General features: G+C 47.1%; 1 protein-coding gene and 1 non-coding gene across 5 annotated transcripts in view; both read left to right on the top strand.

Annotated features, from left to right (window-relative positions):
* The window catches only part of CYTH1 (cytohesin 1), a 78,719-nt gene that overhangs the window by 57,498 nt on the left and 6,892 nt on the right, over nucleotides 1–14,329 (top strand). For 3 of the 4 annotated variants that reach the window (XM_060290133.1, XM_060290135.2, XM_060290134.2), the window contains exons 3-10: nucleotides 246–310; nucleotides 2,332–2,398; nucleotides 2,667–2,785; nucleotides 3,100–3,180; nucleotides 4,038–4,150; nucleotides 5,097–5,245; nucleotides 5,643–5,755; nucleotides 10,966–11,044. In XM_060290133.1, coding sequence (XP_060146116.1) covers nucleotides 246–310; nucleotides 2,332–2,398; nucleotides 2,667–2,785; nucleotides 3,100–3,180; nucleotides 4,038–4,150; nucleotides 5,097–5,245; nucleotides 5,643–5,755; nucleotides 10,966–11,044 — 786 coding nt within the window. The remainder of the gene's footprint in view (nucleotides 1–245; nucleotides 311–2,331; nucleotides 2,399–2,666; nucleotides 2,786–3,099; nucleotides 3,181–4,037; nucleotides 4,151–5,096; nucleotides 5,246–5,642; nucleotides 5,756–10,965; nucleotides 11,045–14,329) is intronic. The other variant, XM_030837873.3, reaches the window with a different exon arrangement.
* LOC115842791 (U6 spliceosomal RNA) lies at nucleotides 7,072–7,175 on the top strand. The gene has a single exon (XR_004035472.1). It is a non-coding gene; the product is annotated as a U6 spliceosomal RNA (small nuclear RNA).

Raw genomic sequence — 14,329 nt, 5'->3', positions numbered from 1 at the left:
AACTCCTTGTGGTCAGGAGGTTATCTTTTTCACCTTTGTATTTCCTAGAATGTTTACTATCTGGTAGGAACCCAAGAAATATTTGTTGAATAGATGAATTTTCCAAAAATGTTTAGATTTTGGGGGGGCGTCATCTTATTTAATTTCATTTTGCTTTATTTTAGTTTTTGGTTGGAGGGAGTTGTGCGAGATTTTAATTTGATCTGTATCTTCCTCCTGGTAATTCTGGGCTGTGTATTTTGCAGAGGCTGAAGGATGAGATAGCAGAAGTAGCTAATGAAATTGAAAACCTGGGGTCCACAGAAGAGAGGTGAGTCTGTCCTCTTCCAGGTGGTTTTGTGGCTGTAGCATCGCCAAGTGCCAGCCTGCAATTGTACACACGTGGTGTATTTAAGAAGAAAGTGTGTTTTCTGCCCTCTTTGCCTAGCAAGCATGTATGTAACCATACTTTTTGCCTTTAGCACAGGGACTTCTAAATGTGAGGGCTTTTGACATTGTTGGAAAGGCTGAACTGGAGAACTTGGCAGGTCCCCCAAAGCCTTAAATTGCCCTTAAACTATCATGTGAACTATTTCTTCCCTTCTCTTGTCCACTGTGTACCTATTCTAGAGTTTCTGTTTTTCCTTTTTGGGTAAAGGAAAAGCTTAATGGATGATGCCAGTGCAGTTCCCGAAGGCTGGAGGCCCAGTTGTGTCTGGGTGTCATCATAAGCTTGCTGGTGCCTCCCTAAGACTTAAGAGAAGAGAACGTAGAAATGAGATTATAGCACAAAGTGACCAGGGATGTCTGCAGGTTATTTTCTTCTTTTAACTACATGAAATCTTAGTTGCTTTGAGAGTTTAATTTTGAATGGGATTCCCAGACCATTTTCTAACTGCTTAATGTCGTAAATGGGCTATTTCTAATTCACTACATGTCTGTATTTTTCTAAGCCTGAGTCTCCCTGTCTGGCTTCATGAGACTGTTTGATTTTGTTATTTTAAACTTGTGTGGGCAGGGCCATCAGGGATTAGTGAAGCTGCATGTCCTGCAGAAATCGGCCAGCTCATCACATCCAGTCACAGCATTGTCAGTTCTGAATTATAGCTTTCTTACTTGCCATTAAAAAAAAATTGTAGCTTAAAAGAAATGGACAACTAGGAGTTCATCAGAATTTACAATTTCTGCTCTTATAAAATATACTCTTAGAAGAAATGAATAGGCAAACCACAGATGAGGAGAAAATACTTGCAATACCCAAATTTGAAAAAGGACCTGTATCCAGAATATCTATAGAAAGAACACATAAAACTTACTAATAAAAAAACAGCTTAGGGGCTTCCCTCACGGTCCAGTGGTTAAGACTCCGCGCTCCCAATGCAGGGGGCCCCGGTTCGATCCCTGGTCAGGGAACTAGATCCCGCATGCTGCAACTGAAAATCCCGCGTGCCGCAACCAAAAAAGGTCCCGCACGCTGCAACAAAGACCCCGCATGCGGCAACGAAGATCCTGTGTGCCACAACTAAGACCCAGCGCAGCCAAACAAACAAACATATAAATAAATCAGCTTAACTAAAAAATGGGCAAAAAACTTGAACACTTTTATACGTATAATAGACACATGAAAAATGCTCAGTATCATTAGTCATAAGGAGATGCTCCTTCACACCCACTAAGACGGCTGGCATTAAATAGACAGGTGGCGTCTCGAGTTGCCGAGAGCTGGTGAGAATAAGCAGTGTAAACACTGGGGAAAACGGGATGGCAGCTTCTCATAATGTTGACCATATATCCGTGCTGTGCCCAGCAATTCAGCTCCCAGGTATTTACTCAAGAGAAATGAGAGCGTGCCCACATGCACGAGGATATCTACAGCATTCTTATTTAAAATAGCCAAAAACTGGAATTAGCTTTAAATGTCTACCAGCAGATGAATGGACGAACAGATTGAGGCAATAACCTATTAACTTACATAGCATACACTTCTAGGGTTTTGAAAATGCTCTAAAACTGGATTATAGTGATAGTTGCACAACTCAGTAAACTTACTAAACATCATTCAGATGTACACTCAAAATGGGTATGTTATATGATATGTAAACTATACCTCAATAAAGTTTTAAAAAATCATGTTAAAAAAAGAAACCCACTGCGGTAGAAGGAACAAATGAGCCTGGGGCCAGGGTCAGGATTTCAGTGTCCTTCCGTAGTTAGACCTAAGTGTGCCTGTGCTTTCCTGGATAAATCTCAGAAATCCCTGCAAATCAGTGGACGCGTGTGGGGGTCATATCAGTCTTTCAGAAATTCTCGAATACCTGGAGTACTTAAATGGCTGTGGTGGTTGTTTTACAGGAAAAACATGCAGAGGAACAAACAGGTAGCCATGGGCAGGAAAAAATTCAACATGGATCCTAAAAAAGTAAGTGGAAAGGCAGCAGCCAGAGCCCATAGTCTGTAAGGTGGTGGTTTCCGCGGTGTCAGCTGGAACCCAGGGGCACTAAGACAGCTTACCTGCCTGTTTGTAGAGTGCAGCTCGTGTGAGCCCTGCTTCCTGCAGAACTTGGAATTACTTAGTAGATACTTCCTCTGTGTCCAGAGCACCCATACCCGTTCTTCCTGCGCCCTTGTCTCCTTTCCGAACCTTCCCGGGGTCTAAGGCACCATTGGCATCTTTGCTGTCTTTCCAGGGGATCCAATTCTTAATAGAGAATGATCTGCTGAAGAACACTTGTGAAGACATCGCCCAGTTCTTGTATAAAGGTGAAGGGCTCAACAAAACGGCCATCGGTGACTACCTGGGGGAGAGGTAAGGCCTCCGGAGACACCTGTGGTAGGTTGGTCAGCAGTTAGTCTCCTAGAGAAACAAACTCCGTGATGCTCTGAGCTCTGTCCCGAGGGGCGCTGGGGAACAGCACCTTGGGGGCGGAAGGGCTCCTCCTGCGTTCAGCTAGCAGACCGAGAGCTGCAGGTAGATGGCTGCCTCCCCGCCCCGGCCGCGGAGCCGCAGCGCTCAGCGTGGGAGGCGGCCTGGCTGGGGGTCGGCATGACCTTGGGTTCTCAGCATCAGTGTCTGACTTCTGCTCTCCCCTCCACCCCCGTATCTTTTGTTTCTCTTGCTAGAGATGAGTTTAACATCCAGGTTCTTCATGCGTTTGTGGAGCTACATGAGTTCACTGATCTCAACCTCGTCCAGGCCTTACGGTGAGTGTGTTCACAGCTAGCAACTTCTGGAGCGGGAGGCGGGTCTTTGGTTATGCGTCTGCCCTGTGTGGCATTTTAATGAAATTTACCTTTGGCGGTTATTTGAGTATCTCAAAGCATCTTAAAGGAGAGTAGTCCGTTGGCCTATGATTGAAATGATTGGATGGTTAAAGGGAATTCAATTGAAAGCAAATTTTGCAAAACTGTTCCTCAGGTCTTTCATTTAACATTTTGGAAATGGATGTTTACACTTTGAATCTTTCCCAATTTCGCTTTAGAAAACCTTTAATTTCCTGCCCTGGAATAGGAAGTAGATAGTATGCCCTTCATTTTAGAAGGAAAAAACTCAACATTAATTTTTTTGCTAAATCTATTACCTGTGTCTTTTGAGAAATTGTCATTTGGTATTTTCACTGCCGTTAGTGTAAATAATACCATCTTTTGTGTTGTCATTTAGATTGATGAAAATAATCCAGAATTAAATCTGTTGACCACAGGTCTCTCTTTGATTTAAAGGGATTAGTCTTGAATGCTTTGATAGAAAATCTCTTTTCCTGCTATGTCATCTTTTTTTCTGGAAATTGGAGTTCTTTTAAAATGGGCATTATCTGTATTTCAGTCTTGTGTATCAGTCTGAGGAGGAGAACCATTCTTTTGAATAGGAAAATCTTAATTGTTTTCTAAATACATTCTCTCCGATCGAGAGAATGGTGATGTGGAGTAGTTAGTCTGCATCTGTTCAGAGTTACTGGACAGAAGGCTGAAGTCCCCCACGTCACCCTTTGCCACAGAGATCATTCACAGAGAAACAGATTATCTCCCCAAGTCCCATAACTTGCCCTGTCTTCACCTCCTAGGCAGTTCCTGTGGAGCTTCCGGCTGCCGGGAGAGGCCCAGAAGATTGACCGGATGATGGAGGCGTTTGCCCAGCGCTACTGTCAGTGCAACCACGGGGTGTTCCAGTCCACAGGTGAGCGGGGTGGCGGCGGGGGGGCGTCCTCTCCTGTGGTTGGCAGTGCCTGTCAGGTTCTTTTCTAGGTACTAGGTCATTTCTAAAACAAAAGGGCTTAGGTTCTTGCCTGAGAACATTGCTTTAAATGGTATTTATAATAGTAAAAGGTTGGAAACTATCCAAATTCTAACAATAAGGTAGTAAGAATGTAAGTTATGGTACCTCTGAATTATGAAGTATGCAATTATTAAAACTCATGTTTTTAAAAAGAGGCTTTATTGACATGGAAAAATGCTAATAAGGTTAGCCAAAAAGCAGACTTCAAAACTATGTATCTCTTTTCATTGTAACTGTGTTACAGTCTGTATCCGTGAGATACATTGGTGATACCTTACACGTAGGCACGTTTATGTGAGAAAGCAAAAGAAGTTCTTACTAGGTGGTGAGATTATAGGTAGTTTACATCTTCTTTTTTATACGTTGTGCTCTTCTGGTTTTCTATGGTGTACGTGTTCTTCTTTTACAATCTGAAGAAATAAACGTCTTTGAGTCTTGAACGCTTTATGTTCTTCCCGTGCCTTGCTCTTTTCAGTGAGCAGTGTATAACCTTTCAGTTAGAGCATACCCAAGCGCATGGATTTTGCCCATTCTTTTGAGAGCGCTGCTTTTTTTTTTTTTTCCCGGTACGTGGACCTCTAACTGTTGTGGCCTCTCCCGTTGCGGAGCACAGGCTCCGGACGCGCAGGCTCAGCGGCCATGGCTCACGGGCCCAGCCGCTCCGCGGCATGTGCGATCTTCCCGGACCGGGGCACGAACCCGTGGACCCTGCATCGGCAGGCAGACTCCCAACCACTGCGCCACCAGGGAAGCCCTGAGAGCACTGCTTTTTATTCTCTATCTCATCCGGAGTTTCATGTTCTTTTGGGTGGGATGTTTCCGATCGGATTTTGCTTTTCTCTTTTAGACACGTGTTATGTCCTCTCATTTGCCATCATCATGTTGAACACCAGCCTGCATAACCCCAATGTCAAAGACAAGCCCACCGTGGAGAGGTTCATTGCCATGAATCGAGGCATCAACGACGGGGGAGACCTGCCCGAGGAGCTGCTCCGGGTGAGTTTCGCGCTGATTCAAGACTGTGGTCCCGGGCGGTGCTGATGGAGGGGACGGGAGGGACGGGGGATCATCCAGTGTCTACTTGGACCATACACATAATTATGTGAATTTCATTAAGAAATTGGTAGTGAGGCCCAGTGAGGAGTCAGTGGGGGAAAGTGGTTTATAAATCTGAAACTAAAGGCTCGAATGGAAGTCGGGCTGATCTCTTTTCTTTCTTAATTGTCCATTAGGCATCTTATTTCTCTTGTCTCTGTGAGCCCCTAAAGGGAGAGATGTTCTCCATGCCACCAGTGCGTGGCACACAGTGACACTTATTAAATGAATGGTGGGAAAGGGCGAGAGGAGAGGTATTTCTCGGATCAGAGACATGCAGTGTCATCTTTTATCCCAGAATCTGTATGAGAGCATAAAAAACGAACCCTTTAAAATCCCAGAAGATGATGGGAATGACCTTACTCACACTTTCTTCAACCCAGACCGAGAAGGCTGGCTATTGAAGCTCGGTAAGTGATGCCATCTGGGTTAGGGCTTCTAACGCAGAAACTTAGAAAGAACGTGTGTGTGCACGCTCGCCAACCCGAGCCTGCACTGTGGGGAAAAGGGGGTTGGTGCAGGAGGCGCTAAGGAGAGTCTTTGGTATGAATTCGTACTGTTCTAACAAGATCGCCTCCAGAAAGGAAGGAGTGCACGGCTAGTGCCCCATGGGACGCACAGAGACTCCTGGGGATAGGCTTGCCCGCATAAGTATTGCCTACATGTGTTTGCGCTCCACAGTTCCTCTCTGGGGCAGTTCCCGGAGGACCTGGTCCTTTTCCCTTCCCGGACCACCGGGAGGGCGGCCAGCTGTGCCCTTCTCTCTACTTCCCATCACAAGTTTGTATCCGGTGCTCCCGCCTCCCCCACCCCGGTGCATCATCACTTCCTTCTGCATCTGGCTCCCCACAGGCAGCGTGCATGGCAAACCCAAGGCCCTGGCTGCAGCGCAATCCACGGCACTCTTACTCATTCTTGGGCGCTGGTTTTTTTTTCCCCCCTCCTTTCCAATACAAATCAGCCACGTTAATGATTTTGTTCATTCAGAAAAATTAAAAATTATTCCTCTTCCCTCTGCCAAAAGTGAGCTTGTATTGCTGAGATCTGTGGTCATGCCTTGCCACGAAGGTGACAAAGTAACCAAAAGGAAGGTTTTTATACACATTCATATGCACATGTGATTATTTCATTAACCGTTTCAGAATGCAGAGAGAGCCCCCGGACGTAACAATGTTAATTTTTTGGCCACTGAGAGAGTACTTTCCCCTGTTTTCTTCTGCCTTGGCCTTTTGATGTGTGGGTTCCTGCATTATCAGGAGGTGTCATTAGAATGATCCTCCCTCTACCATTTCAGCTCCTGGTCCCAGTGAGATTAGAAGTCCTTACGCTCTATGCCATTATTGACACATCTGGGAAGCGCTGAAATGAGATCTTCAATTTCTGACTAGTTCAGATGGCAGTAGGATTTGTATTCCCTTTTAAAAGCATATCCTAAGTCCTCGGGTTTATACATAATGACTTAGTTCATAAATTCTCCTTAAGCACCACCTCACTGGTTGGAGTTTTAAATGTCTCTTGAATTTGTCAACGTTTCATGTATCTTTAAGCCAGGAGAATCTTCGAAGTTAAGGCTCTAAAATTAGTCACCCCAGAGGTGGCCACTCTGCTCTGCATCTTTATTGCCAAGTGGCTAGAGTTAAAAGGGAACCTGCTGGAAAATTTAAAAGTGCATCCAGGTTTGGATTTGCTTCCCCCTCCAGCGAAATTTGTTTAAATGCTAATACTAAGTGTTAGCTTTGACAGCCCAGATAGTAAAATTAGAACAGTACGAAGATTATCTTGGTTCTTACACCAGGATGACATGTAAATTCATGAGGCATCCCATATTTTTTAAAAAGAAAAAAATTTAACTAAATGTGAGACTCGTTTTTAGGTCATTGCATTACTTTTTCCAGACCTCCACCAAACCCTCCTAAACTCTTCACATTGTGTTTTCATTGTAGCACACTTCAAATCACCCCTTCGTATGTGTGTGCCACAGAAGGCAGGCCTTCCAGCCGTCTGCAATTGTGTGTATATGTCTGTGTATGCATATAACCATAAGATTGTGTATTCTTGTGTATACACATATGTACATATGTATTCACAGGCTTGTGTGTGAGCATTTTTACACACACTTTAAAAAGAGGTAGCCATCCGAAGAGAGACATTTAATTTTCCCCAAAGTAATCTTCACTGTCTTTGCTCTGGATTCAGGATATACTAATAAACGTCAGCTTGGTGAGAGCTGATTTGTGGCATCTTTGAGGCCAGGATTTTGGTGGTGCCTCAGATCTTGTCTTTACCAGATGGGATGTGGCAGATGAGGCCAGCCCCTCATTCACACGCCGGACAGTGGCATTTGCCCTGTTACTGTCTTTATGTCCCGTCCCCACAAGGCAGACATGAATGACTAATACAGTGCACCTTAAGGTTAAGGAGTCGGGTTTAATTTCTTTGTTTTAATTTTCTTTTCTCCCTCATTTGTATGTTTCCATGATTTTGGCTCTCCTTTTCCTTGCCCCAAACTCCAGGAGGTATGTAATCCCCTCAACCTGCTCGCTCGCTCTGCCCAGGCCACTGTAATCGCTGCAGCGTTTTCTTATTTTGTTATTTTTGATTATTTTGTTTTAAATTGCTGGTGGTAGTGTTAATGCTGCTTCTAACTTACCGTACAGTCCCTAGGGAACTGGTCAGGATTGGGGGTGCGGAGTGATTTTCATGTTTCCCTTGGAGGGGTAGTGCATAGTACATCCAACAGCTGGGCACACAGATGTGGCACAATTTGAACTTTCCTGAGTGCAGTAGTGCAAGAAAACACACTAAGAGTGGATTTGTAAACGCAGACAAAGTATTCACTGAATTGTCTCTCGGAATTATTGGCCAGGCGTATGCTATATTACTGACTCAAATTGACACTCAGGAACTTCAGAGATTTCTGAAGTGGAGGAGAGGAGGAGGTTGTGATTCCCGCAGCCGTGTGCTCACGCACACGTGCCGTGACCAGAGAAGCAAAGTAGGAAAAGAAGTAAATTAGACAACATAGGACATTTGCCTTTGCATGAAAAAGGGAAATGGTGTTTCTTAAACTCAGAATGAGGCCAGGTAAAGTTAAAAAAGATAAAACCCCCAAATCCCTTCTTGAAGTCCTTCCGTTTAATCTCCTGTGTTTTAGGGGAGGGCATTACAACCTCGGCTCTGTTTTTTATGTTTTGTTTTGTTTTTCTCCCTCCTCTTTTTCAATGAGTCATCGTTCAAACCCCCAAATTGGCCTCATAGTTATGTCGTTGGTATCTGCTCTCCACTTGCTGATTCAGGGAAACATGTTTTCTAGATGAGGAAGTCCTCAGGTGTCTGCTTCAGCCTCACTTGAGCAGAGCCTCAAGGGAAAGAACGGCCCCAACACTGACATTTATGAAACGTTTCCGGGCCTTGTCAGGTGGTTACCACCCAGCTCCGGGGGAGCCAGCGTCTGGCCTTTACATCTACGAAGTAGAGGCCCGCAGGCTGGGAGGTGGTCCTGTGAGTTCCTCAGGGACTGTCCTAGGTGCGCGCATCGGTCTGTCTGCTTGTTTCATGTCTGTTTCCCTTTCAACATGAAATGTGTCCCTGGGACCGCGTGGTGCTTCATGGTAGGGGTCTCGTTAATGCAGCAGGTTGTCGGGAAATGAAATAGCCACGCTTTCATCACCAGGGAGAGGATTTGTCCGGCTTTGCTTTCTGTCCTAGATTTCCTCCCATCTTCTTCCTTGGGACATCTGACCCCTCTTCCACGACCTCCTGAGCCCCAGGTGCCCCGGGGTGGTCCTGTGAGGGGAGCGCACGGCAGTGGGCATGGGTTGAGGTGTCCTGTGTGCTGAGCCCCGTGTGGGGGTGAAGGCCCAAGAGGCAGAAGAGCTGCTTCCTCGGGTTCTGAAAGGGGGAAGGGGGTTTCCTTTTTATAACAAATCGGCTCCAGTTCTAAGTATATTCCTTGTGTTCTTTCTCCTCCTGATTTATTTCGGTTCTGCCCAGCCTTTCCCATTTCCTCACGCATGTCGTATTTCCATCCATGGTTCTCTTGGTTCATGCCCTAGGGCCTTAGGGGCCAGAGGCACGTGCTCACAGAAGCTGACAGTTGCTGTGGGCAGAGAGTCGAGCCGGTCTTCGCTTTGACAGCAGCAGGGGTGCGGCTGGGGGCGTAGCGCGTGCTGGCTCAGGACCAAACTCCTTCCGTGAGGTGGTGCCATTGGGAACCTCGGCAATTCATGATGAGCCGCTTAACCTCTCAGAGTTCGGGCATCCGAGCAGAGCCGTGCAAGGGGCCCGAAAGTCCAGCTGTCCTTAAAACTGCTACCGGGACCGACGCTGGACACTTCATTTCCGTGACAGGATTTGCGTTGCTCCAGCAGTCGGATCCTTTGAGGAAACCTGGCGTGATCACACAGCCACGTCCTGGCAGCTGGAGATACTCCCTCTAAACCCTGTGCTCAGCTGTTTGTGGTGAGGGGCAAGCAAGGAAGCGTGACTGGGGTCACTAAATTTACACCCTGTGGTCCTTGTTCTTTATGAGGATTGGAGAAGTGATGTTCTCTGTAGGTTAAGTCAGCAAAAGAGCATATCCTGTCCAGGGCAGTAAGAAGTGTTTATGAAATGCTGTGTGTATCTCACCACATGAAGGCCTTTCATGTGGTTCATGTTCAGAAAGCTTTCCCTGGACCCGGTGTAAGTCGAGGAGAAGAAGGGCTTTGCTCATGGTCAGGTTGAGAGCAGGATGTGCCTTCACTCACCGAGGCCATAGTGAAGTTTCTCTTCCTTTGTATCATCTTGGGATAACTTCATGACCCTGGTGTTTCTTCTTATTGAGAAATATTGAGAAGGACTAAGGGAACCTTCAACAGCTCACAGCCACCCGTGAGAGCTCACTTGGCCTGTGGCCTCCTCCTCCAGTTATTTTTGTTTCAAGATTCCGGTGAGAAGTCCAGAATTGAATAGGGACCTCTGCTTACCAGTGGATTCTTCCCTGATCCAGGGATACTGCTTTGTCCCACCCAGGACTCTGGGGGAATTTAGGACACTGGCCCAGAAACCTAAAAAGCCAGTGTAGAAACGCACTACAGTCAGGAAGGTGGGGTAGAAGGTGAAACCGAAGGAACTTGGGTTCCATGTTCCAGGAAAACTGGATTTGATTGTGAGGGGATTAAAATGTCTTACTTCCTGGTTCCTCCTCCTGTCCTGTTCTGATAAAACCCTGGGCTGGTGGACCAGCAGTGTAGCGTAGCCAGGGGGCTGGCCCTCTCCCCTCCTCTTGTGTTCGCCCATTTCCACCGCATCCATAGGCTTCTGCTGACGCTTCTCTGGTCCATCACCGTCCCAGCTCCCTCCCCAGCCCGTGCTCTCATCTGCTGTCCTGATGTCATCTCCAGGGGGCCACCCAACTTGCTTGCTCTGCTTGTACCCACAGACTTTCACGCTGTGAAAGGTGCTTCTGTTTTGGCTCTGTGTCTCGTTACTGATGTAAATCTGCCATGATCTCAGTGTCTTCCTGGCGCCCTGCCCCCGCTTCCTCGTCCTGCACCCTCTCTGGGGGCAGAGCTTCGAGCCCCCCGGAGCCTGCGCTGGCTGGTTGACTCCTATCCAACACGCATCTCTCTTTGCTCTGCAGGTGGCAGGGTAAAGACTTGGAAAAGACGCTGGTTCATTCTGACTGACAACTGCCTTTACTACTTTGAATACACGACGGTGAGCGCCTGCTGGTCAGCTGGGATGGGGGTGGACCAGGCCTGTGTTTAAACAGCTCTAATGAGACAGGGTTGGAGGACACAGGGGGAGACAGTCAGATTTGTCCTGCTGCATCTTTGGGGCAGGAGGAGAGTTTATGTGAAGTGGAAGGGCTAAGACGAATCTCAAGAGGGGTGCCCGGGTGTGGTGTGGGGTGTCTGGCCACAGGAGCCGTAGCTCAGAGCTGACATCCACTTCTCCATTGGGACACCATGTGCCCGGCCAGGAGACAGTGGCAGACAACATCATACACGGCATTAGAAATGGGTTGTAGAGCCGAGCTAGAAAGAATGAACTTGGACCCATGGCCAAGAGAGAGTTTGTGGCCCCATTGAAAGGGAAACAAAAGTAATTGTGATTCTGTGGTAGCAGAAATACTGAAGCACTTGATTTAGAAGAAACAGCCAAGGGGCAAAATATGTCATAGAGGAAAAGAAAGTGAAACGAAATGGGAGATTACCTGGTGTTTTAAGAAATTGACGTTTACTTAAACTGAAAGTTTTGTTGGTTTTTATTTAGTGGGAATGGAATTACAATACACACAATACTATGAGAATAAAGATTGTACAGAGTCTGTGAGAATAAAGATTGTACAGTAAAACCTTTTCTGAAGCTCCCTCTAGGAGCCCCCAGGAGGCCCAGCAGGTTGGTAGCCTCAGGTTGGATCCCACTCAGACGGGCTCCCCACAGCTGGAGGCCCTCATTTCTGCCCTGTTTCCTGGTCATCGAAAGAGCAAACCATATACCACTGGCAGCACTGGAATGTGTCTTAAATAAATCAGGGCAGTTGAGATCCTACTGAGAAAACGAAGGTTTAGAAGTATCTTTTATAATAAAGGTAGAGCAAGATGGGATGAGAGTCCTGGCAGTGTTTGTGTGAAGCTTGGTAGGAGCCAGGATGCAGGTCCGTGCCTGGCCCTTTGCAGCTTGGGGGTGAAGCGGGTTTCCACTGTGTTCCGCACTGTGGTTCTTCAGCTTGCAGACGTCGTGCGGATGTGGCTTCTCACTTGGGGACTGAGAGTCATGACAGTGTCAGCTCATAATTCAGTCACTCAGCAATTTCCAAGGGAATGCTGACCAGGATTTTGTGTGTTATGGGGGCTAAACTCATGCCTCGTTAAGTTCTGCAACTGGCTTTGCTTTTCTGTTATTAAAATCCTTTCAATTATGAGAGTACTGTATTTCAAATACCCAAAACAGTACAAAGATAGATTTTTTTTTCACCCCCCAAAGTACCACTGTGAACAGCTTGGTAAATTTCTTTCTGTTTTGCCCCTGTCCCCCCACCCCATGTATTAACTGTTTTTTCTAGTCTGGTGACATCTTTAAAATCTTGTTTAAATCTTTTTCACTGGTCTCTGGGTTGATATGAACCATGTGCGAGGCATCTAAACAATGCACCCCTAAGTCCCGGGACAGTCTCAGTGGTAATGCAGTGAGATTCTAGAATCTTGTGGTTCTTCATGACGCCGACCATGGTGGCGTTACCTGAATTCAGTCTAGCAGCACACCAGCATTTTATCAGACAGTGGGAATCCAGAGAAAACGTTTCTGAAGATGCTGAGGGGGGAGCCTCAGGGTTAAGATGGTAGGTGGAGATAACCACACAGAAATTACCTGACAAAGAGGAAAAATCTAGTAGAAAGAAGTGGGGACATAGCAGCCGGATAAGGAAAGGGCAGAACTCATTCACTGCGCTTCACAGTAGGCAGCAGGGGCCGCGGCGCAGCCTGGAGCCAGCAGAAGGCCCCTTGCTGCGTGGCCAGGCACAACCAGCCCCAGACCTCCCCGTGCACAAGTCTGGGAGAAGTAAACCGAGTAGGAGTTCTTCCCTCCTCCCCCTTTGGATGGAGGAGTGGTGAGGTCTGCTGCAAGGTAGAAACCGGGAACGAGAAAAATGGAAAAACAGGACTCACTTTCTGCGATATCATTGAAAGCTCTGGGTGTGTGTTCATGTAGAAGACTGTCTGTGGGGGGCGTGCGGTGAGCATCAGCTCCAAGAGATGCCGGACACCAGCACCCCAGGGGAGAGTTGGGGCTCGGGGTGTCTGAGGGGGGCGCTCCCTCCACTCGCTTCTCTCCTGAGACTCTGGAAGTGGGCCAGAACACCAATAGCTGGCTCTCCAGTAGTTTCAGACTTAAATGAGAACCAAAACTATATATTAAGAATATGACTATATAATTGTAGAATTATAACTTACTTATTAACACATAAGTTAAAACTTTAAGGAATGATTAGCTAGAAATGTAATCACTATCCTAGAAGAAAGGCTTGAGACAGTCATAGAGATTGTGTCTGAAAGACAAGCATTAAAACAGTTAAGGGTAGGGCTTCCCTGGTGGCGCAGTGGTTGAGAGTCCGCCTGCCGATGCAGGGGACATGGGTTCGTGCCCCAGTCTGGGAGGATCCCACATGCCGCGGAGTGGCTGGACCTGTGCGTCCGGAGCCTGTGCTCTGCAGCGGGAGAGGCCACAACAGTGAGAGGCCTGCGTACCGCAAAAAAAAAAAACAAAAACCAGGGCCAGCGAACAGGTGCGGAGGACAGATGAGGATGATCCCAATACCAGAATGACTGGGACCTGCAAATGCAAAGACAAGTTATGAGATTATTTCCCTAAAAAGGAGAAACAAACCTGATCTGCAAATCAAAAGAGTGCATATGGTAGTTTAGGAACATCTGTCCTAGGAAGCTTGGTGCCAAGGCATAGCCCAGTTAAACTGTTGAACTTGGAACAAAGTCTTTGGCCATTGGTTGTCTGGACATCAGGGAGAAGAGGTGAAGGCTGATGGCCCAGCAGGTGTGGGGGTGGCCTTTGCTGAGATGGGAAGTCCTGGAGGAGGGCCAGTGGGTGTGAGGGGACGCAGGGCTCTGTTCTGGACAGGAGTTTAGATGCTTTTGGGTCCAGGTGGAGTTGTCAGGCAGGCAGTGTCTCTTTGAGGATCCTACAGTCTGGAGGGGGGAGGTGAGGCTGGAGATAGTGAGAAGGTGGTGACACACGACACGACTATAGTCCAGGCGTTGCGGGCACAGAACAGGGGCACCTCGGGCGAGACTTGAGCTTCCTAGGGTTGCTGACACTGGAACTGAGGTTTGAAGGATGAGTAGGCGGGCCAGACAAAGAAGCAGGATAATTTTTGTGTGAAAGGGCCTTACATGTTCCCCACTGGAGGGCCACCCACAGCTCTTGTCACACTCACTCTTTCAGAACGTCTGTGGAAGCTCCTCCTCCAAAGGCTTTTCGGTC

Source organism: Globicephala melas, chromosome 20 (genome assembly GCF_963455315.2).
Source record: "Globicephala melas chromosome 20, mGloMel1.2, whole genome shotgun sequence".
NCBI classification, from domain to species: Eukaryota; Metazoa; Chordata; class Mammalia; order Artiodactyla; family Delphinidae; genus Globicephala; species Globicephala melas.
The sequence above is the reverse complement of the archived record's forward strand: the minus strand, read 5'-3'. Positions and strand labels throughout refer to the sequence as shown.